This window comes from Salmo salar, chromosome 22 (assembly GCF_965601325.2).
Source record: "Salmo salar chromosome 22, fSalSal1, whole genome shotgun sequence".
NCBI lineage: Eukaryota > Metazoa > Chordata > Actinopteri > Salmoniformes > Salmonidae > Salmo > Salmo salar.
The window spans coordinates 50,668,207-50,692,334 of NC_138312.1; the positions used below are offsets into that span (position 1 = coordinate 50,668,207).

At 43.9% G+C, this 24,128-nt stretch overlaps 2 protein-coding genes across 3 annotated transcripts in view; both read left to right on the forward strand.

Annotated features, from left to right (window-relative positions):
- The window catches only part of LOC106583652 (stathmin-3), a 35,477-nt gene extending 15,065 nt beyond the window's left edge, over positions 1-20,412 (forward strand). Inside the window, exons 2-5 of the mRNA XM_045705115.2 lie at positions 15,824-15,919; positions 16,521-16,696; positions 16,890-17,081; positions 17,758-20,412. Of these exons, the coding sequence (XP_045561071.2) occupies positions 15,824-15,919; positions 16,521-16,696; positions 16,890-17,081; positions 17,758-17,817 (524 nt within the window). The 3' untranslated portion in view covers positions 17,818-20,412. The remainder of the gene's footprint in view (positions 1-15,823; positions 15,920-16,520; positions 16,697-16,889; positions 17,082-17,757) is intronic.
- Positions 20,413-21,109: 697 nt separating this feature from the next.
- Positions 21,110-24,128, forward strand: part of LOC106583651 (3'-5' exoribonuclease HELZ2) — a 46,540-nt gene continuing 43,521 nt past the window's right edge. Inside the window, exon 1 of one of the 2 annotated variants that reach the window (XM_014168089.3) lies at positions 21,110-21,310. The gene's annotated coding sequence lies outside the window, so the exon portion shown is untranslated. Of the gene's footprint in view, positions 21,493-24,128 lie in introns of both variants that reach the window. The other variant, XM_045705114.2, reaches the window with a different exon arrangement.

Genomic DNA, 24,128 nt, shown 5'->3' on the forward strand with positions numbered 1-24,128 from the left:
AAAAGAATGCATGCATTGTGTAACACGATGTCCTAGGTGTGTCATCTGATGAAGTTTGTAAAAGGTTAGTGCTGCATTTAGCTGTTTTTTGATTATTTGTGATGCATGTGGTTGGTCGGAAAATGGCTATGTTGCTACTTTTACCATGTACTCCTCTAACATAATCTAATGTTTTGCTTTTCCTGTAAAACCTTTTTGAAATCGGACGACGTGGGTCGATTCAGGAGAGGTGTAGCTATAAAACGATATGAGACAGTCCTATATTTGAATTTTTTTTAAATTAAATTTCGTTATGCTATTGTCGCTAGGAGTTTTTCGCTGGATGTTGATCCCGCTTACGGGACGAGACGCTCAAGTTAATTTGGTTAAAGCCAATATGCAGATCTTTAGTTATTATAACAATAGGTGTCTGCTTACCTGTTTTTAGTTGTCCGGACACTTTGAAAAGTACACCGTTTCCCCGAAAGCGAAGTCCAATTGGCTGATCAATACTCAGCGAAAACGTTCTATATACCAGACCGTCGGGGTTACCATGTTAATGTTGCGACAGTTCGTTTCTCGTATCAGAACAAAATAGTCAGCACATAGTAACTTCTGATTTATTTGTACTTTAATTAATGCAAACACGTGTGTGGTAAATGGGTTGTTCGTATATACGGTCTCGCTGTTTTACCTCGCAGGGCAAACAGAGAAGAGAACGACACATCCTATTGTTCTCGCTTTTATACTTTGACAGAGATAGTTCCCGCTCAATGCTGGCCTGTCAGAGGGAGGAGGAGCGTGGTTTAAACTTGCTCCTCCTAACGTCGGTGTGCAGGCTGATCCCAGCGTCGTGACGCACTTCCTGTTGCCGGTTGTAGTTCTTCTTGTCTTCAACAGTTGATTTACCCGTAGCTTCCCCGGTATATTATATAAGTTATGCATACAAATAGTCAGTTCAACCCTAACAGTATACATAACAATATCCTGTCAGTCAATAATGTATTTTGTGGGCGTATAGTGTCATCCTGACCGCTGTGCTCTCAAAGCTTCAGGATGGTTGTACGAGGCTAGTATACTGTACGTTCACATTAGTGATCTTTTAGCTAAAACTATGGTAAATATAGATTTTAAATAATGTTAATAGGAAGTTCATAGTATCTGTTTATTAAATTGAAGTGCTTGATCAACGTAAATCCGCAAAATCGCTAAAACATTTATTTGCAGAAACCCAGTGAATTATGCATTTGCTCATAGCCTATGGCCCGGTGGCCTAGCCCTGATCAATCAGCTTGTGATGCTCTTTTTGTGGTTTGAACCTGTTCTCAAACACACAGATTGTTATATGCCACTGGTTAAACACACCACTATCACACAGTAGGGAGTCAAAAGGAAAGACTGTAGGAGAAAAGAGATGCACAGGAATTTGTGTGTAATTTATGCCCAGATTGTCGAGCAAGACAAGAGTTCACATTCTGAACATGAATCCCTGAAACATTTCCTTAATCTCCTAAACAGGCCTTGAAATATGTCAGTTATATTTTCAACCTGAAAATGGGTTGTGATTAGATAGAGTACAGCAACGGCCGGAAGGGACTTTTCGTGGCAGGTTAGGAGAGCAGTTTAGCTAATGCAATTAAAATTGTATGACTGCCTTAATTTCACTGGACCCCAGGAAGAGTAGCTACGGCCTTGGCAGGAACTAATGGAGATCCGTAATAAATACAAATACAAACCCTATGTTACATCTGCTCCTGCCACGCCCTCTACTGCTCATCCTGTGTCTCCTTGACCTGCCACCACTCCCCCAGCGCTCTCTCCCTCTCTTTCTCTCTCTGTGTGTGATTGTGTGGGCGGAGACAGGTGTGCTGGAGTCAGAGCAGATCCCCACCCGATGCAACCTGTTCCATAATCAAGACCTCTACAAATACTCAGTCTTGCCACTTCCACACTGCCAGATCGTAATCTCTGCTCAGTCAGTCTACGTTTCTAGCCGTTTGTTGCTATTTAGATCCTGTTATCCTGTTCTGCCTGTTTTCCTTGCCTGACACGGTTTTCCTCTCTGCTACAGTTCTGCCCGCTCTGACTCTGGTCCCTGTCTCCAGTCCCATATGGATTCCCCTCCTGGATTCCCCTCCTGCTTACCCTGTCCCAACCTCCTTGTCTGAGTCTGCTCTTCGGTTTCCTTGTTCCACTCTGCGTAACAGTACGATCTGGCCGTTGGTCTGGGGGTGATATCCAGAAGAAAGACTGACATTGATACCAAGATCTGAACAGAAGGATCTCCATAACTGGGAGGTAAACTGGGGTCCCCTGTCGGAAATTATGTAAGTGGCAATGCCATGCAGACGAAACACATGGGATATTAGCAGGTCCACAGTCTCCCTGGAGGACAGGAGCTTGGAGAGGGGAATAAAGTGAGCCACTTTGGAAAACCTGTCAATAATGGTGAGGATGACGGAGTTACCGTTAGATGGGGGAAGGCCAGTGAGGAAGTCCAGAGCTATGTGTGACCAGGGGTGACTGGGTAAGGGAAGAGGACGTAAATGACGTAAATGACGCAGCAGCCTGGAGGTGGGTTTAGTGGAGGTATTGTTCCGAGCACAAACCGAGCAGGCTGAGACAAACTCCCAGACATCTCTCTCCATGGTGGGCCACCAGAAGCACTGACACCACCAGAAGCACTGACACAGGAAGGCGAGGGTCCGGTTCATACCAGGGTGACAGGTGAGGTGAGTAGAATGGCCCCACTGAAGAACCTCAGAGCGAACACAATCTGGAACAAACGTGGCATTCCTAGGACCGTTACCCGGGTCAGGCTGGTTCTGCGGCACCTAGAGGATACAGGACTCGATCTCCCAGGCGACGGCGGCAACAATGCAGGTGGATGGCACAATGGCTTCTGGCTCGGTACCCGTGTTGTCGATGGTGAACTGGCGGGAGAGGGTATCAGGCTTGGTATTCTTTGAATCGGGGTGATCAATGAGTGTGAAATTGAATCTACCGAAGAACAAGGCCCACCTGGATTTCCGGGAGTTCAGACGTTTGGCAGTCTGGATGTAGGACAGGTTTTTATGGTCAGTCCACACAATGAAGGGGGTTACAGAGCCCTCCAGCCAGTGACGCCATTCCTCAAGAGCCAGCTTAACTGCCAGGAGTTCCCGGTTTCCAATGTCAAAATCCCTCTCTGCAGGTGAGAGCTTATGGGAACAGAATGCACATGGATGGACCTTCTGGCCAGAGGGGGAACATTTGAGACAGAACAGCACCTACCCTGGTGTCAGAGGCATCCAACTCCACAATGAACTGGAGTTCTTGGTCAGGCTGAGTAAGGACCGGAGCGGAGGGGAAGTGACGCTTGTGTTCCAGGAATGCTGCCTCTGCCTCAGGAGTCCAGTGGAACGGAGTGGAGGTGGAGGTGAGAGTGGCGAGAGGTGCAGCCAGACGGCTGTAGTTGTGGATGAAACGTCTGTAAAAATGTGCAAACGCCAGGAAACGCTGTAGCTGCTTCAGGTTGGAGGGCGCAGGCCACTCTGTGACTGTCATGACCTTGGCGGAGTCCATACGTAACTGTCCCTGTTCAATAATATAACCCAGGAAAGACACTGAGGCCGCATGGAACTCACATTTTTTGGCTTTAACAAAAAGCTTATTCTCCAACAGCTGTTGAAGAATTTGGCGAAGGTGTTTCTGGTGAGCCTCGGGGTCCTTGGAAAAAAATCAGGATGTTGTCTAAATAGACAAAAATGAAGCGTCCAATCACATCCCTCAGCACATCATTGACTAGTTTCTGGAAAACAGCAGGGGCGTTAGTAAGACCAAAAGGCAAGAAGAAATACTCAAAGTGACCCAGTGGTGTGTTGAACGCAGTCTTCCACTCGTCCCCCTCTCTTTTGCGGACAAGGTGGAAGGCATTCCGGAGGTCGAGCTTGGTAAACACCGTGGCAGCATGGAGGGGGGCAAAAGCAGAGCTGATGAGTGGCAAGGGGTACTTGTTCTTTACTGTGATATTATTCAGCCCACTGAAGTCTATGCAAGGCCTCAGTGACCCGTCCTTCTTCTTCATGAAGGAAAACCCTGCACCCATCGGGGAGGAAGATGGCTTGATAAGTCCTGCAGCCAGAGAATCCTGGATGTACCTCTCCATAGGCTCTTGCTCGGGGCGAGAGAGGCTAAATAACCGGCTACTGAGAAGAGGAGCTCTAGGCTGGAGGTTAATGGAGCAGTCGTACGGCCGGTGAGGTGGCAGCGACAGGGCGCGGTGCTTGCTGAACACAAGAGCTAGATCGCAATACTCTGGAGGAACTGATAACAGGTCTGGAGGTTCTGGAATGAACTGGGGCACAGACAAGGCAGGGGCAAGGGCAGAATGTAGACAATTAAAGTGACAAGATGAACTCCAAGGGGTTGCCTTTCCAGCGGTGCAGTCAATCTGTGGGTTGTGTAGCTTTAACCATGGATGTCCAAGAACCAGGGGGGAGTAAGGACAGTCGATTATGTGGAAACTGATATTTTCCTGGTGGTTTCCAGAGAGACGCAGGATGACAGGGATGGTTCTCTCACAGACGGGCAAGGAGCTGTCCATTGAGAGCGTTGGCATCGAGGGGTGAATCGAGTGGGACAGTGTCCAGGCCCAACTGGGTATCGAGACCTTGGTCCAGGAAGCTCCCGTTGGCTCCCGAATCGATGAGAGCAGACAGAGGAAAAGCCTGGCTCTGCCACACAGGGTTGCCTTCAAGCAGGGGTCGGGGGAAAGATGGGCAGGCGATTTGGCTCAACAGTATATCCCCCATTACTGCCGAACCCCCTCTTTTGCTGGACGCAGGGAACAAGTGGAGACAAAGTGACCAACCTGGCCACAGTATAGGCAGCTCCTAGCGCCAATTCCTGCGCTGCCTCTCCTCTGGAGAGAGACGGGCCCGGACGAGCTGCATGGGTTCAGGATCAGGAAGAGCCTTGGAAAGGGATGCAGTCGGAGAAGGAGGACAAGGCGCTGAAGCAGATGTTATGGTACATGCAACCCTACCTACTCTCTCCCTCCGATGCTCCCGGAGACGGTTGTTGTTGCAGATGGTGAGAGAGATGAGTTCATCGAGTCCATCAGGCTCATCCCTGGACACCAACTCGTCCTTGATGGTCTCAGTGAGCGCGCTCTGGAATGCTCTCTGAAGGGCCTCCTCATTCCAGCCACTCTCAGCGGCAAGGGTACGAAACTCACATGCCATCTCAGCAACACTATGGGGGCCTTGATGGAGGGACAGGAGTTGTTTAGCAGCATCCTTACCGCAGACAAGGTGGCATCGAAGAGACTTTCCCCCCGATTCATTGGTCCCTTTGAAATTGACCGTGTCATTAACACCTCTGCTGTGGGCCTGAAACTCCCAGCCTCTCTTAGGATCCATCCTACCTTCCATGTATCCCTGATTAAACATGTCTGCTCTCGTCCCCTGTTTCCTCCTGCAGCAGCTCCTCCACCCCCTTGGCTCATCAATGACCACCCTGCCTATACCGTCCGGCGGCTATTGGATGTGCGCCTGTGTCTCCTTGACCTGCCGCCACTCCCCCAGTGCTCTCTCCCTCTCCCTCTCAATCTCTCTCTGTGTGTGTGATTGTGTGGTCGGAGACAGGTGTGCTGGAGTCAGAGCAGATCCCCACCAGCTGCAACCTGCTCCATAAACAAGACCTCTACAAATACTCAGTCCTGCCACTTCCACACTGCCAGATCGTAATCTCTGCTTAGTCAGTCTACGTTTCGAGCCGTTTGTTACTATTTAGATCCTGTTATCCTGTTGTGCCTGTTTTCCTTGCCTGACATGGTTTTCCTCTCCGCTACAATTCTGCCCGCTCTGACTCTGGTCCCTGTCTCCAGTCCAACGTCTCCTCATCCTGCTACTCTGCCCTGGATTCCCCACTCTACTGCTCCCTTGGATTCCCCTCCGGACCTGCTTACCCTATCCCAAACCCAACCCCATCCGCTGCAGCCTCTGCACCTGTTTCCTGCAACCCACCCGAGCTTCCCCTGGCCTGCACTCCATCTTCCCCCTGTATTTCAATGAATACCTTGGTTACTTTATCCCAGTCTCCTCGTCTGAGTCTGCTCTTGGGTTTCCCTGTTCCACTCCGTTTAACACCCTAACCCTTTTCCTAACCTTAACCCCAGTCTCCTAACCTGCTACGTTAATTCTCCTAACCTGCTGCGTACGTTCTCTTAACCTCCTAAAAGTAAATTCTGGTCATAGCTGTATTCAACCTAGTCAGCACCCTTAAAATGACCTGGAATACAAGCGGCCATTTTGAAGTATTTTGGTGGAATAATGACTTACAGCTCACACAGTAGGTGTCTCGTTAGGCGTTCAGTTCTTTCCAAAGAGGGTTAGTTTTCAAGTCCTCCTTTTTCACATTAGGTACGTAACAATATACACTATTTCATAGATCAATAGGCTTCTCAGCCCATCATTGAGTGAGAGAGAGGTGTAGTCTGTTTAGTCTCTCTCTCTCTCTCTCTCTCTCTCTCCTTTGTAACATACAGTGAAGGCTACAGATGGGCAATCTGCAGTGAAATTACATGTTTTTGGCCTGGGGCCGAGAGGCTGGATATGATTTACCACTATGTCCTCTGCAGCTCAGATCTGTTTTAATAGAGCTCACAAAGGTAACAATATACAGCTTAGTTCTGTTTTAATAGAAATCACAGAGGTAACAATATACAGCTTAATTCTGTTTTAGTAGATCTCACAGAGGTAACAATATAAAGCTTAGTTCTGTTTTAATAGAAATCACAGAGGTAACAATATACAGCTTAATTCTGTTTTAGTAGATCTCACAGAGGTAACAATATAAAGCTTAGTTCTGTTTTAATAGAGCTTACAAAGGTAACAATATACAGCTTATTTCTGTTTTAATAGAGCTCACAGAGGTAACAAAATAAAGCTGTTCTGTTTTAATAGAGCTCACAGACGTAACAATATACAGCTCAATTCTGTCTCAATAAAAGGGCTAACAGAGGTAATAATATGGCTGTATCAGTCAAAGGCTATGGCTTTGTCTGTCTAGAGAGAGGTCGTTTTTCAGCCATAGAGCCATGATGTTTTTCCAGGCCGTTTCATAGATAGCTGACCACAGGGACTGATGTATGAAGATAAAACCATGATCCATCTCTGTGGAGGTACTGAACATTTGGTCCTGTCAGAAGCTGCCCTCTGGTATTCTAGTGTACAATTCTAGAATTTTTGTGCATACTACCCCCTCTCCACACGTATGCACGCACACATGCAAGCACACGCACGCACACACACACACACACACACACACGCACGCACGCACACACAGTCTTGTATAACTAACCTTGTGGGGGGGACACAATTCTGTCCCATTCAAAATCCTATTTTCCCTAACCTTAGGCCTAACCCTATAATGAACCCTAGCTCCTAACCCTAAACTTAACCCTAGCTCCTAACCCTAAACTTAACCCTAGCTCTTGACTCTAAACTTAACCCCAGCTCTTGACTCTAAAATTAACCCTAGCTCCTAACCCTAAAATTAACCCTAGCTCCTAACCCTAAACCTAACACTAGCTCCTAACCCTAAACCTTATCCTAACCCTAACACTCATTCTAACCTTAACCCTAATCCCCCTAGAAATAGCATTTGACCATGGGGAAATAACAAAATGTCCACAGTTGGTCAAATTTTGGTTTGTTTACTATTCTTGTGAGGATTCTGGTACCCACAAGTATAGTTAAACATGTCCACACACACACGCACACACACGCACACGCAAACACAAACACACACACATATTTTGCTGAGTGGGTCTAATGTGCATCGTACTCAGCCGAGCTCTGACGAGAGTGTCAATAATTGATGATGGTGCCTGTGAGGATGCCCTTTATCCGTGATGTAAGCAAGGAACATAAAACTAGCAATCTGCTCCACTGTTATTACATCACTAGGCCATTAGCTGTAATGCAGCTTGCCATCTTGATGTAATAATATGTATCACTAGCCACTTTAAACAATGCCACTTTATATAATGTTTACATACCCTACATTACTCATCTCATATGTATATACTGTTCTCTATACCATCTACTGCATCTTGCCTATGCCGTTCGGCCATCACTCATTCATATATTTTTATGTACATATTCTTATTCATTCCTTTACACTTGTGTATATAAGGTAGTTGTGAAATTGTCAGGTTAGATTACTTGTTAGATATTACTGCATGGTCAGAACTAGAAGCACAAGCATTTCACTACACTCACATTAACATCTGCTAACCATGTGTATGTGACAAATAAAATGTGATTTGATTTGTATATCTAAATAGCTTTATGTATGTATTGATGATGATTGAATGTTGTGTCTAGGGTTGATCCCACCTTGAGTTGAACTATTGTTGTCCAAGGTCCTTTTGGGACTTTATCACGCCCTCTTGTCCCACGTGCTTTCATTTGTTAACTACAGTGCATTGTCCATTGAGAATGTTGTGAGAAACACCTTTGAACGTCAACAAACATAGAAAAGTCTACATTTTCATGGAAGGCTCAAGCTATTTGAGGCCCAAAGCAGGATTTGAGTTAGGGTTAGGTTAGGGCACAGTGTGGATTGTTTGAATAGTGGCCATGGACAGAGAGTACACACTTATGGCTAAGGGTTGTACTTCTCAAATCATAGTAATAATGAATCACTATGCCTGCTGCTTCAGACATGGCCGCCTCTAGCTGATAGAGAGAACCTGTTCCCTGCCTAGCCGCCAGAGATGCCATCTTGGCAGTACACTGTGATTGTTGCCATTTTTAGGAGCACTGAACTCACAGACACACACAAGCTACCCCTCCACTCTCTCTCTCTCTCTAGCTCGCTCTCTCTCCCCCTCTCTCTCTCTCTAGCTCTAGCTCTCTCACTCACTCGAATGCACACATGCACGCACACTCAAATACACACGCAAACACACACACACACACACACACACACACACACACACACACACACACACACACACACACACACACACACACACACACACACACACACACACACACACACACACACACACACACACACACACACACACACACACACACACACACACACACACATCCTTCATCTCTGAGCTGCTGATTTGAGTAGTACTGCTGCAGTGAGTGGAGAGAAAGGGAGGGTTGGGTTGGGTTTGCACTCTGCCTAGCTAAGACTGCGATTTCCAGAGTGCCTTGCTGCCGCCCACGCCCATCAGACATCTACCCGCAGTGAAAATGCTTTCAACTCGGCACAGCACGAACCCACTGACCAACATACTGTGTCGCCCGGGAAACGGTGCCTGTGTGTGCCATTGTCTGATTACACCCGCCTCTATTCAATTACCTGGGGTGTCTGTGAGAATTTACGAACATGCATTCAATGATAAAAAAGTATATTCATCTAAGTATACGGTTTCTTAAAGCAGGAAGACTGTTCATTTGGACTCCTGCTAGATAACACCTGCCTGGATTTGATTATAAGGTTCATTGTGTCATCCTAACATTTCTCTATGACTGCTGCCTAACTGTGTCGAACACCTAACAACAACAAAAAAGTCAAACAATGAGGATGCACTCGGCATATTTTCACAACATTATTTTGATATGAGGAAATCTCTGTGGCTTCCCCCTCCCAAGGCAGGCTACATACCAACACCATGACTGGATCTTTGTGGTATTTTAGATTGTTTAGATATTGTTTAGATATGATTCATTTGGATAAAGTGATATTTTGGGGAGAGGAAATGAGTAATACACATGCAAAACAAAACAATGACTTCTATGAAGGTGATAGAAACGCTAGAAGCTGGTATCATTAGCATAGTGTATGTTGTACATTCAGATAAGATGTGCTGTTCATACTCTACTGGGGTGATTTATGTTCATACAGCGTCATGACTCATGTCAGAGAAAAGCTAACGCTTGTGTCAGTTGTGGGCCTACCAGTATGTCCAGATCTAACACTGTGATATATACACAAAAATAATGGTTCTAAATAGTACCAGATAGGGGTTCTTTGGCTTATAAACATTGTTGAACCTTTTTTTGGTGCTATATAGAACCCTTTTTAAAAGACTCTATAAAGAACCATGCTCATAAGGTTCTAAATGGAACCTGTATGGTGCTATAAAAAATGTAAAACTTTCCTAAGGTTCTATAACGAACCATTAAATAAGATTCTATAAAGCACCAAAGAGGGGTTCTACTACTTTTTGGGGTTCTTTATAGAACCTTTATGGAGAATGGTTCTATAACAGACCTTTCTCAATCTGAAGAACCATACAGTTATTTTTTTTATTCTGGTCAGCCATTTTATATTGTTAAAATTCCATTGGTGTTATTATTGTATTAATTCACAAGTTGAGTGAAATGAGCTGCCAGCATCCCACAGTCGCCTCTTCACTGTTGACATTGAGACTGGTGTTTTGTGGGTACTATTTAATGAAGCTGTCAGTTGAGGACTTGTGAGGCGTCCGTTTCTCAAACTAGACACTCTAATGTACTTGTCCTCTTGCTCTGTTGTGCACCGGGTCCTCCCACTCCTCTTTCTATTCTGCTTAGAGCCAGTTTGCACTGTTCTGTGAAGGGAGTAGGACAGTCGTGGCCAAAAGTTTTGAGAATGACACAAATATTAATTTATGGTAGAGTAGGTCAGGGCGTGACAGGGGGTGTTTGTCTGTTTTTGTATGTCTATGTTCAGTTTCTAGTTTTGCATTTCTATGTTGGTGTTGTTTGGCATGACCTCCAATTAGAGGCAGCAGGTTGTCGTTGTCTCTAATTGGAGGTCCTATTTAAGTTGATGTTTGTTTCACATGTGTTGGTGGGGGATTATTCGTTGTGAGTGTATTTGATCATCCTGCGTCACGGTTTGTTGTTTTGTGTATATTTTGAAGTGTTTAATTGTTGCATTCGGTTTCACTGGTTAAATAAATATGTGGAACTACGAAAACGCTGCATCTTGGTCCGCTCCTTCTAACAGCTGTGACACATTTACAACATTAACAATGTCTACACTGTATTTCTGATCAATTTGATGTTATTTTAATGGACAAAAATTTTTTTTTTCTTTCAAAAACAAGGACATTTCTAAGTGACCCCAAACTTTTGAACAGTAGTGTATATTTTCCTTTATTATTTTCCCCTAACTCCACCACACCTAATGGACAACAGCACTTACGCTTCTACTTCCAGCTTATACATACTATATACATTTTACGGACACAGTATATTTTACAATAGTTATCTTTTGTTTGTTTTTAGTCCCATCCTTCAGCTACCATACATTTTAAAAGAGCAAAGAAAACTTTAGTGAACTGTAAAGAACCGTTGAAGAGCTCAAAGGGTTCTTGAGTCATTATGGTTCCACATAGAACCATCACCCTTCCCAGAACCGTTGAGGAACCCTAATATTTTTGTGTGTAGCATATTGAACATTTAGACACTCCTCTAACCTTATTTTGTTGTGCAGGTCAGTAATAGATCAGTGAAGATCTCTCATGATTTTATACAGATACAGGGTGTCATTTCTATGAAGTAACTTAAACCCCTGTTGAAAGAGCTTGTGATACTAAAAGTCGCTGCCACAAAAAGGAATGAACTTGATGAACCTAGCCAAGTTGTGTTGAGGCTATCCTTGCTACCATGGGAAGCCTGGCACATGCGTTGCGTGAGGGCCCTGCTGCTCATCGACGCTATATAAATATTACATGAGTCAAAGCACAGTGAGGAAGAGTCGAGAGGGAGGAGGAAGTTTGCTGCATACAAGTATTACTTTAATGTCAATCAACTTGTAGCTTGTGTGCCAGTTTGTTTCTGCCTCAGTCAACTCCTTCATCACTGCCCAAACATGATTTGGCATGAAAATGACAAGGGAGTTGGCTAAAGCCTGAACAACTTGTTGAGTTGGAAGTATTTTTTCAGCATTAACCAGTTCTATTGTCACTTACTGTCAACGGCAATGGAGCAGAACCAACCGCTGACTCCAAATGTCAACATGGTTAGCGTCATTCCCAAACCTGAGTCAATACGTTTACTTGAACATCAAGATGTATATTTGTATTTATTGTGGATCCCCATTAGATGTTGCCAAGGCATCAGCTACCCTTCCTCGGGTCCAGCAACATTTAGGCAGTTTTATACAATTTGAAAAACATTACATTCACAGATTTCACAACACTCTGTGTGCCCTCCGGCCCCTACTCCACCACTACCACATACTGTATCTACAGTACTAAATCCATGTGTATATGTGTGTGTATAGTGCGTATGTTATCAGTGTGTGTGTGTGTGTGTGTGTGTGTGTGTGTGTGTGTGTGTGTGTGTGTGTGTGTGTGTGTGTGTGTGTGTGTGTGTGTGTGTGTGTGTGTGTGTGTGTGTTTGCAAGAGGTGTCAAGAGGTGAAACAAAATGTAATTCTATGCGGTTGTGAATAAACACTTGTTATAATTATATATTATTTACACGAGGCACAGGGTTCAGTGGAGATGCTACTGGCAGCTGGGGCTGTTTTTGTGGCAGTGCTCCCAGTAACTTGACTGAAAGGCCTCCTTAGTAAGTTGACTGAACGGCATCCTTAGTAAGTTGACTGAACGGCATCCTTAGTAAGTTGACTGAACAGCCTCCTTAGTAAGTTGACTGAACAGCCTCCTTAGTAACTTGACTGAACGGCCTCCTTAGTAAGTTGACTGAACGGCCTCCTTAGTAAGTTGACTGAACAGCCTCCTTAGTAAGTTGACTGAACAGCCTCCTTAGTAACTTGACTGAACAGCCTCCTTAGTAAGTTGACTGAACAGCCTCCTTAGTAACTTGACTGAAAGGCCTCCTTAGTAAGTTGACTGAACAGCCTCCTTAGTAAGTTGACTGAAAGGCCTCCTTAGTAAGTTGACTGAACAGCCTCCTTAGTAACTTGACTGAACAGCCTCCTTAGTAAGTTGACTGAACAGCCTCCTTAGTAAGTTGACTGAACAGCCTCCTTAGTAAGTTGACTGAACAGCCTCCTTAGTAAGTTGACTGAACAGCCTCCTTAGTAACTTGACTGAACAGCCTCCTTAGTAAGTTGACTGAACAGCCTCGTTAGTAAGTTGACTGAACAGCCTCCTTAGTAAGTTGACTGAACAGCCTCCTTAGTAACTTGACTGAACAGCCTCCTTAGTAAGTTGACTGAACGGCATCCTTAGTAAGTTGACTGAACAGCCTCCTTAGTAAGTTGACTGAACAGCCTCCTTAGTAACTTGACTGAACGGCCTCCTTAGTAAGTTGACTGAACAGCCTCCTTAGTAAGTTGACTGAACGGCATCCTTAGTAAGTTGACTGAACAGCCTCCTTAGTAAGTTGACTGAACAGCCTCCTTAGTAAGTTGACTGAACAGCCTCCTTAGTAAGTTGACTGAACAGCCTCCTTAGTAACTTGACTGAACAGCCTCCTTAATAACTTGACTGAACGGCCTCCTTAGAAAGTTGACTGAACAGCCTCCTTAGTAACTTGACTGAATGTCCTTAGTAATTTGACTGAACAGCCTCCTTAGTAAGTTGACTGAATGTCCTCCTTAGTAATTTGACTGAACAGCCTCCTTAGTAAGTTGACTGAATGTCCTCCTTAGTAAGTTGACTGAACGGCCTCCTTAGTAAGTTGACTGAATGTCCTCCATAGTAACTTGTCTGCACGGCCTCCCTAGTAACTTGATTGAAAGGCCTCCCTAGTAACTTGTCTGCACGGCCTCCATAGTAACTTGTCAGCACGGCCTCCCTAGTAACTTGATTGAACGGCCTCCATAGTAACTTGTCTGCACGGCCTCCCTAGTAACTTGTCTGCACGGCCTCCCTAGTAACTTGTCTGCACAGCCTCCCTAGTAACTTGTCTGCACGGCCTCCCTAGTAACTTGTCTGCACGGCCTCCATAGTAACTTGTCTGCACGGCCTCCATAGTAACTTGTCTGCACGGCCTCCATAGTAACTTGTCTGCACGGCCTCCATAGTAACTTGTCTGCACGGCCTCCATAGTAACTTGTCTGCACGGCTTCCATAGTAACTTGTCTGCACGGCCTCCATAGTAACTTGTCTGCACGGCCTCCATAGTAACTTGTCTGCACGTCTCCCTAGTAATTGGATTGAACGGCCTCCATAGTAACTTGTCTGCACGGCCTCCATAGTAACTTGTCTGCACGGCCTCCATAGTAACTTGTCTGCACGGCCTCCCTAGTAATTTGATTGAACGGCCTCCATAGTAACTTGTCTGCACGGCCTCCCTAGTAATTTGGCTGGACGGTTTTTCTGGCAAGCTTCATCCATATCCATTTAGAGTGGAGGGAACCTAACCCACCTGCACACACACACGATCATACACACACAGACACACATACTGTAAGGTCCCGTTTCATAAGCTGTGGGCAATGTAACCCACCACACATGCACTCATGCACGCACGCACGCACACACACACCCACACACACACACCACAGTCCCAGTGGGTGGAGTTAAAACCAGAGATAAAGTATATGTATGAATAATTGAGAATACTCCACATGTTACTGGAAGTCGGGTTTAAAAAAAGAAATATTCATGAAATACCTCCTGGCATGTACAGCATTCGGTAAGTATTCAGACCCATTGACTTTTTCCACATTTTGTTACGTTAAAGCCTTATTCTAAACTTTTTTTTTTTAAATGTCCTCATCAATCTTCACACAATACTCCATAATAACAGAGAAAAAACAGGTTTTTAGAAATGTTTGCTAATTTATGACGAATAACAAAAGGAAATATCACATTTACATAAGTATTCAGGTCCTTTACTAAGTACTTGGTTGAAGCACCTTTGGCAGCGATTACAGCCTTGAGTCTTTTTGAGTATGACGCTACAAGCTTGGCACACCTGTATTTGGCGAGTTTCTCCCATTCGATCCTGATTAGTCTCCCAGTCGATCCTGATTAGTCTCCCAGACGTGATGATTGGCATTCAGGCCAAAGAGTTCAACCTTGTTTCTCCTTCTGGAAGGTTCTCCCATCTCCACAGAGGGACTCTGGAGCCCTGTCAGAGTGACCATTGTTTTCTTGATCACCTCCCTGACCAAGACCCTTCTCCCCGATTGCTTAGTTTGGCCCGGCGGCCAGCTCTAGGAAGAGTCTTGATGGTTCCAAACTTCTTCCATTTAAGAATTCTGGAGGCCACTGTGTTCTTGGGGACCTTCAATGCTGCAGACATTTTTTTGTACCCTTCCCCAGATCTGTGCCTCGATACAATCCTGTGTCGGAGCTCTACGGACAATTCCTTCAACCTCATTGCTTGGTTTTTGCTCTGACATGCACTGTCAACTGTGGGACCTTATATAGATAGGTGTGTGCCTTTCCAAATCATATCCAATCAATTGAATTTACCACAGGTAGACTCCAATCAAGTTTTAGAAACATCTCAAGGATGATCAATGGAAACAGGATGCACCTGAGCTCAATTTCGAGTGTCATAGCAAAGGGTCTGAATACTTATGTAAATAAGGTGGGGTTTTTTGGTTTTGCTTTGTCATTATGGAGTATTGTGTGCAGATTGATGAGGGAAAAAAATTGTTCATACATTTTTGAATAAGGCGTAACCAAATGTGAAAAAGTCAAGGGGTCTGAATACTTTCCGAATGCACTGTACAGTACAGCCTTGATTCACCATTTTACCATTAGACTCTTCACGCATACATTATCTAGTCATATGACGATATCAGCCAGTTTAGCAAATGCTAAATTACTGTGGCATTCACAATAAATTACATATGCCAATTTAAATGTAGATGTAAGGATAACCGTGGATGTCTTTTCTCGTATCCCTGTTTTTCAGCCTACTCCGACAAGATCAAAGAGATGTCCATACTGTCTCTGATCTGCTCCTGCTTCTACTCACAACCACAACCCAACAGCCTCTACCAATACGGAGGTTAGTAGTGAAGAGCTCTGTGTTTGTCCGTGTCCCATAGAGATGATATAAATGCTGTATATGATCTCTCGATGGTCTATCTGTCTCTCTCCCCTTCTCTGTCTGTCTGTCTGTCTGTCTGTCTGTCTGTCTGTCTGTCTGTCTGTCTGTCTGTCTGTCTGTCTGTCTGTCTGTCTGTCTGTCTGTCTGTCTGTCTGTCTGTCTGTCTGTCTGTCTGTCTGTCTGTCTGTCTGTCTGTCTGTCTGTCTCCCCTTCTCTGTCTGCCTGTCTGTTCTCCCCTTCTCTGTCTGTCTGTCCTCCCCCTGTATGTCTGTACTCCCCGTCTGTCTGTTCTCCCCCTGTCTGTCTGTCCTCCCCCTGTCTGTCTGTCTGTCTGTCTGTCTGTCTGTCTGTCTGTCTGTCTGTCTGTCTGTCTGTCTGTCTGTCTGTCTGTCTGTCTGTCTGTCTGTCTGTCTGTCTGTCTGTCTGTCTGTCTGTCTGTCTGTCTGTCTGTCTTCAAGCTGCTGTGTGTTAGTACCATAGCATGGTGTACAAACAGGCCAGTAATTCTGAGTCCTGGCCGCCACAGCCTTACTGCCCTAATACCTGCTGTTCTCCACAGACTTGGAGGTGAAGTCCCTGAACAAGCGGGCATCCGGCCAGGCCTTTGAGATCATCCTGAAGGCCCCCGCTGACCTCTCTCCAGACAGGCCCCAGCCCCTGCTTTCTGCTCCCAAGAAGGACCTCTCCCCGGACGAGCTCCAGAAGAGGCTGGAAGCTGCGGAGGAGAGGAGGAAGGTAAATGGAGAGCATGACAGAGAATGGGTCAATATCTCTTCTCACCCTTCGATTCTTCTCACTCTTCCTCTCACTCTTCACAATCTCTCTCATCATCTATCCCTTTTCCTCTCGCCCCTCTCTCTTTCTCCCTCTTCTCCATCATTGTCTCCTTCTCTCCCTCAACATCTCTCTCCCTCGTCTCTCTCTGCAGTCTCAGGAGGCCCTGGTGCTGAAGCAGCTAGCTGAGAAGCGGGAGCACGAGCGACAGGTGCTCCACAAGGCCCTGGAGAAGAACAACAACTTCAGCAAGATGGCCGAAGAGAAGCTTAACTACAAGATGGAGGTCAACAAAGAGAACCGCGAGGCCCAGCTGAATGCGCTGAAGCAGCGGCTCCGGGAGAAGGTAAGACACCCACTGATTGTCAATCAAAGCTATGGCCTAACTTAGAAAAAGTGTTTTGTGGGTAGAGAGTAGAGTATCCAAAACAGGATTGGAGGTGATCTTTGGTTTAGGGGTCTACTGTAATGAAAAAACCATGAGGACCAAGGCCGTTGACATGGGCATTGTGAATACTTACTGGAGGAGTGTGATGACCTAGTCGCCTTTCTGGCAACAGGAGGAAATTCATTAGCATTAAATTATTAGCCTGAATGACAGTCTGTAAATGGATGACCAGTCTGTAACTTAAATTGGCAAGGAAACAATTTAGCATTGCTGAATGCAGAAAAAATCAGATCCCTCCATTCTTCACTTTTGTTTGATGGCAGTTGATGTTGAAACTCTAACCAGTGTTAATAGAATAATAAAGGAAAGAAGGGCACTGAGGAGTATTTCTCTCCTCTCATACAGGAGTAATAAAGGCCTAGTTCACAAATTTTGTGGATTTTTTATATTTAATTATTATTATTATTTATTTTTTACTGCAGTACCCTCAACACCCCTACTTCCTGCGGCTAATTTATGTGTAAAATATTAAAATAAAAAGAGAATAGAGAACAATGGTGTGACTATGTAAATTACCTTCTATTGCAGTATTTTATAGCACATCTTCTCTAATTTTCACTTTGTTTCATCACAGGAAATCCATGCCGCTGAGGTCCGTAGAAACAAAGAGCTCCAAGCTGACCTCTGTGGTTGAAAACATTTTCTACAGTTTTGTCAAGAGATTCTCATCTGATGGGTTTTGGTTGGAGGAAATGCTACTTTTTAAAATCTCAATGTCTCAAAGGCTCTTGCATTGTTCAGTATACACTGGTTTCACAAGCTAATAATTTACACAGATCTCTCAGTGTGTATTTTTTTGCAAACCACAAACATTTTGAAATGCGAAGGCACAGTAGGTCAAAGGTCAGATTTACTAAACCTTTGTACCTGTGTTAAGACTGCACCTGTGAGTTCATACAAAACAACAACATGAAAACAATTGAAAAGTTATTTCTCTGACCTTTTTTTACCTTTTGTTTAAAATAATAATGTTTGGTTCTGTCCAGAAAAATGACCAGTTACATTTTGCAGTAGTGTAAATACTTGGAAAATCTGTCTGTGTGTCAGACCTAAAAAGCTACTGTAGAGTGGCGTATGGTGAAATATTTGATTGTTTTGGCTCATGGGGCAGGCGAGAAGAGGTGGTGTGTGTGTGTGTGTGTGTGTGTGTGCATCTTTAATGTTTGTTTCTGTGTTGGGGATGTTGGGGATTTTGTACAGATGCTAGTTTTATGCATGTTCATGCACACCTTTTCAGAAGGGTGTGTGTGCGCCTACGTCAGAGAGAAAGGCTGTGAGTCGATTCAAAACATAGTAGTTCAATAGGTAATGTTCAATTCTCATAGGAAGTCAATGTCTACGCTGCATCTGTATTCATTTATAGTAACACCCACTGTCAGTTTGTGCAGCTGTCTTCAATCAAACATGTAAAGTTAATCAATTGAGTATATAAAATGGAGCATAGTCACATTTAGGCCTCAGTTCAGTAAAGTTCAGTATTCACGTTGCTGTAGGTCAGGAAATGAATAAGGTTACGACACATATGTTTAATTTGCTTGAAGAGTGGCTTCCGTTCTCGCTTCAGTTTCGTTTCCTAGCTACTGAAATCTCCCACACAGTCTGTTTATTTCTGAGAGTCACTCACTTGTGACTGTTGAGTAAGTGCCACTGTAGGGGACTACATTGAGTAACAAGATGACTCCACGACAGAATGCCATAGTTAGTTTGCAGTGAGATACAGAGTCAATGTGACAGAACTAGTTTTATGCAAATCATATGCAAATAAGAAGGATTATGACGTGAACTTTGGCATGCGATGTAGAGGTATCAAATGCTGACATAGCCTGAATGTATTACCAGACACACTTGCCCTTCTAGCAGCATATAGGCCTAGGTTACTCGTGCCAGGTTTCCCTATACAGTATAATACTGGGATAATGCTGAGATAATGCTGCTCAGCTTCAGTGGGGTTGCGCTAGGACACACAGTGGGGTTATGCTAGGACACAATCCCGTCATGCTGGTGCTTGATTTGGTTGGTTGTTGCCTTGCCTTAAGTAACCTTGACATCGTGCCAACTACTGTTTTAATTATCTTTGTCTAAGATGGGTCCAGCAGTCCATTATGCTCACATACACACAGTCTATTATGCTCACATACACACAGTCTATTATGCTCACATACACACAGTCTATTATGCTTACATACACACAGTCTATTATGCTCACATACACACAGTCTATTATGCTCACATACACACAGTCTATTATGCTCACATACACACAGTCTATTATGCTTACATACACACAGTCTATTATGCTCACATACACACAGTCTATTATGCTTACATACACACATTCTATTATGCTCACATACACATAGTCTATTATGCTCACATACACACAGTCTATTATGCTCACATACACACAGTCTATTATGCTTACATACACACAGTCTATTATGCTCACATACACACAGTCTATTATGCTCACATACACACAGTCTATTATGCTTACATACACACAGTCTATTATGCTCACATACACACAGTCTATTATGCTTACATACACACAGTCTATTATGCTTACATACACACAGTCTATTATGCTCACATACACACAGTCTATTATGCTCACATACACATAGTCTATTATGCTCACATACACACAGTCTATTATGCTCACATACACACAGTCTATTATGCTTACATACACACAGTCTATTATGCTTACATACACACAGTCTATTATGCTTACATACACACAGTCTATTATGCTCACATACACAGTCTATTATGCTCACATACACACAGTCTATTATGCTCACATACACACAGTCTATTATGCTTACATACACACAGTCTATTATGCTTACATACACACAGTCTATTATGCTCACATACACACAGTCTATTATGCTCACATACACACAGTCTATTATGCTTACATACACACAGTCTCCGCACATACAACGACTGTGTGAATAACTCAACAATAGCTCACCTTTGGTCAGCCGTTGTTGCTTGCATATAAAGTCTGATAAACTATAATAAAGTTGGTGATACCTTATTTTTTCATTTACATTTGTGACATTTAATAATTTACATATGTATTGTTTACAATTGTAGTAAAATATGTCACATGAGATCTGATATCATAGCTTTCACACATCTTTGAAAAATCTAGCCTGGTAAAAATAATGCTTCAGAATGAATTTCACTGGATCAATAAACCCTTCATGGCACGTTCAAACATTTTTGACTTTCTGGTTCATCCAAAGAACAGGGGACTGCTGCCTAATCATCCACAGGTAGTGAAATGTATGATGTATCATCATGTGATAGTTATCTGCTATTTGCCGGACTATTATCAACGTTTGGATGATTTGTCTGTCGTAACGTTTGACCAGTAAAATGTGTAATGTGATAACGGATATCATCGAGGCTCTATAGCAGAGATTATGTTAGAATTCTCTAATCTTATTCGTATTATTTATCAACTGTCTCTGTTTACACTAGTCATTCTGCACAGTATCATATGATGATGTCCTCATTCCGACGCCCAGAATGACAGAAACGAAACTTAACTGTGCAGCGAATGAAACAATACTAGTGATGGGCATTCCGAGTCTTTTCGGTGTACGCCAAACGGTTCTTCGTTCAAAATGCTTAAGAATCGACCTACAACCACAAAAAAATGCTAAATTGCGTTCAAATAAATGTTTACCTGGCCAAATTATTAGATGGCCTGCAAAACAATCTGGACCAGATTGACGCATTCTCCCCACTATTTGTTGTTTCTGCCCTGAATATTCACCCTCTTTAGATAATTATTTTGTAACTTCTCTGCAGAAAAAAGTTATTTTGTGCTCAAAAAGCAGTAGCAGGAGGGGAAAGGCAGTAGTAGCAGTATGCAAATCAGGGAGCCAAATGATCGGCTCTTTCACCGATGCGTTTCGGTTGCCGACGTTCACCAAAAAGATCCGTTCAAAAAGAGCCGTTGGTTCGCGAACAACCCATTACTAAATGATATTCCAGCGATGGGAGGGATTTATTGTTCCCATATCCACTATATCTGATACAACGGAAGAAACTGGAGTTTCAATTTAATGTGAAATGTCTGACTGTTAAAAACTCCTCAAACTATTGCGGTGAGTTCAGCATTTTAAAATTAGTTAATTAACCATGTGTGGGTTATAAGCGATCGTTTTGAAAATAATTGTAAATGTGAAGCGACAGACGAACCTGCGACTTCCTTCTAGATCAAACCAGGAATGACTTGATGTTGCATTTTTTTATGACAACAAATGATCTAATATTTTCCTGGTGAAAGGTAAGCAAGGTAAAGCGCCTATAAGAGTCGTCGGAGACGTGTACGCACAAATATTGGACCATATGTGTTTTTCATACTTTTCGTATTCTTAGCGCGGCTCTAACAATTTCTGTAAACTGTAAACACATTTAAATGAATAGAGGATGGGTACGGAGCCGCGTTTGTTGGGAATTTGAGCTGTGCGTCTATCGTGGACCGTGGTCAAGAGATCCATATAGCAAGTTGGGGGCGATGAAACAACAGAAGCACATTCATGAAGCGAAGTGCGCGGGAGGACCGTTGGGCGATGCGAGAATGGCCAGAGAGGAAGAGAGAGGCCCAGCTCGGCAGAAAATCTGTCTCCCTCTAGCAGGTGGCGTTTTTTCGTTGTTTCGCCCAGCAAGCAAGTCGTTTTTGTTTGGAGGTCAATGAGGGAGTGTCGAATTTGGTCAACAAAAACATTTATGGCTTATTTGCTACTCGAGGCTTATTTGATTGAATAGAAGTTTTGTAAGAATGTACTGATATAAATAGAACACGTGACATCCCGGTCACTGAGAAAAAATAATAATATCAGAGTTGTCTCAATAGGGCTTTGCATATTCATGACATGAGGCTCATAGCTTAGCATATCTTTCCATTGAATACTGGTAGTTGACGTCAGTCAACAACCTCATCTAATATTTAAAAAAGCATTAAAATAATGAGACGTATTCACCAATCCAAAGAAAGGATAGGTGGGAGCTAGACAGCCTGCAGTGGCGCTTTGTGGACAATGACTCCCATTGTTGGGGCGGAGCAAAATGTATCTTGTCAGTATATCCATAATCTTCGGAATGGGCGAGGGAGCTTGAACAGGGCGGGAACAAAGTTGGGAAAAGTTTGTACTTGCTATTGACCAATCAACTCTCACTATAGTTTCCAACCCCTAGTGGATTGGCTGTTGATACTTAGCACTACCTAGCCTGGTTTCTAGCTCCTATCACCAACATGAGGGCGAAGGAATCTTTGCTATCTGACTGCTTGACTAAATAAATCTCTGTTGGCCAACAGCCTATCGACCAAACAATCGACCAGTCAACTAAATGGGATCAGTCTTAGTTGACTCCATTGCTTCCAACAGTTGTGTCAAGTTGTCTGGATGTCCTTTGGATTGTGGACCATTCTTGATACACACAGGAAACTGTTGAGCGTGAAATCTTTTGTCTTGCCTATTCACCCTCGGTATGGCACACATACACAATCGATGTCTCAATTGTCTCAAGGCTTAAACATTCTTCTTTAACCTGTCTACTCCCCTTCATCTACACTGATTGAAGTGGATGTAACAAGTGATATCACTAAGGGATCATAGCTTTCACCTGGACTCACCTGGTCAGTCTGTTATGGAAAGAGCAGGTGTTCCTAATGTTTTGTACACTCTATTTGTTGGTAGACCTATAACTATTTCCTCCAATAGTGTTACCGTGCACTCTTTAAATAGGCCTACCTCCTTTCTGCATTGGACTCAGGCCTCATGTCTGGGGTGGAAAATGAACTTCTGAAAGTACAATGCTTAGATTCATAATGACATCTAAGATTGAAATCTTTACAAAACAGCGACAGTTTCATTGCAAACAAGACACACAGGTTTGGCATTGGAGAAATGCGGTACGATGAATATCTTTTAATAGAGTAGGTAGGTAAAATCTTTCCTCATCAATAGCGCTACAAGCTTGGCACACCTGAGCACTCTGCAGCAGGTTTTCATCAAGGATCTCTCTGTACTCTGCTCTATTAATCTTAGCCTCGATCCTGACTAGTCTTCCACGGCATGATGCTGCCACCGCCATGCTTCACCGTAGGGATGGTGCCAGGTTTCCTCCAGACGTGACACTTTGCATTCAGGCCAAAGAGTTCAATCTTGGTTTCATCAGACCAGAGAATCTTGTTTCTCATGGTGTGAGAGTCTTTAGGTGCCTTTTGGCAAACACCAAGCGGGCTGTCATATGCTTTTTACTGAGGAGTTTCTTCTGTCTGGCCACTACCATTAAAGGCCTGATTGGTGGAGTGCTGCAGAGATGGTTGTCCTTCTGGAAGGCTCTCTCATCTCCACAGAGGAACTCTAGAGCTCTGTCAGAGTGACCATCGGATTTTTGGTCACCTCCCTGATCAAGGCCCTACTCCCCCTGTTGCTCAGTTTGGCCGGGCGGCCAGCTCTAGGAAGAGTCTTGGTGGTTCCAAACTTCTCCCATTTAAGAATGATGGAGGCCACTTGTGTTCTTGGGGACCTTCAATTCTGCATACATTTTTTTGTACCCTTCCCCAGATCTGTGCCTCGACACAATCCTGTCTCGGAGAACTATGGACAATTCCTTCGACCTCATGGCTTTGTTTTTGCTCTGACATGCACTGTCAACTGTGGGACCTTATATAGAAAGGTGTGTGTCTTTACAAATCATGTCCAATCAATTGAATTCACCACAGGTGGACTCCAATCAAGTTGTAGAAACATCTTAAGGATGATCAATGGAAACAGGATGCACCTGAGCTCAATTTCGAGTCTCACACGGGACCCAAACCGGCTGCGAGCGTGCGACATTGTGCATAAATAGATTTTGTCCCCCCCCACCAAACGTGATCACGACACGCAGGTTAAAATATCAAAACAAACTTTG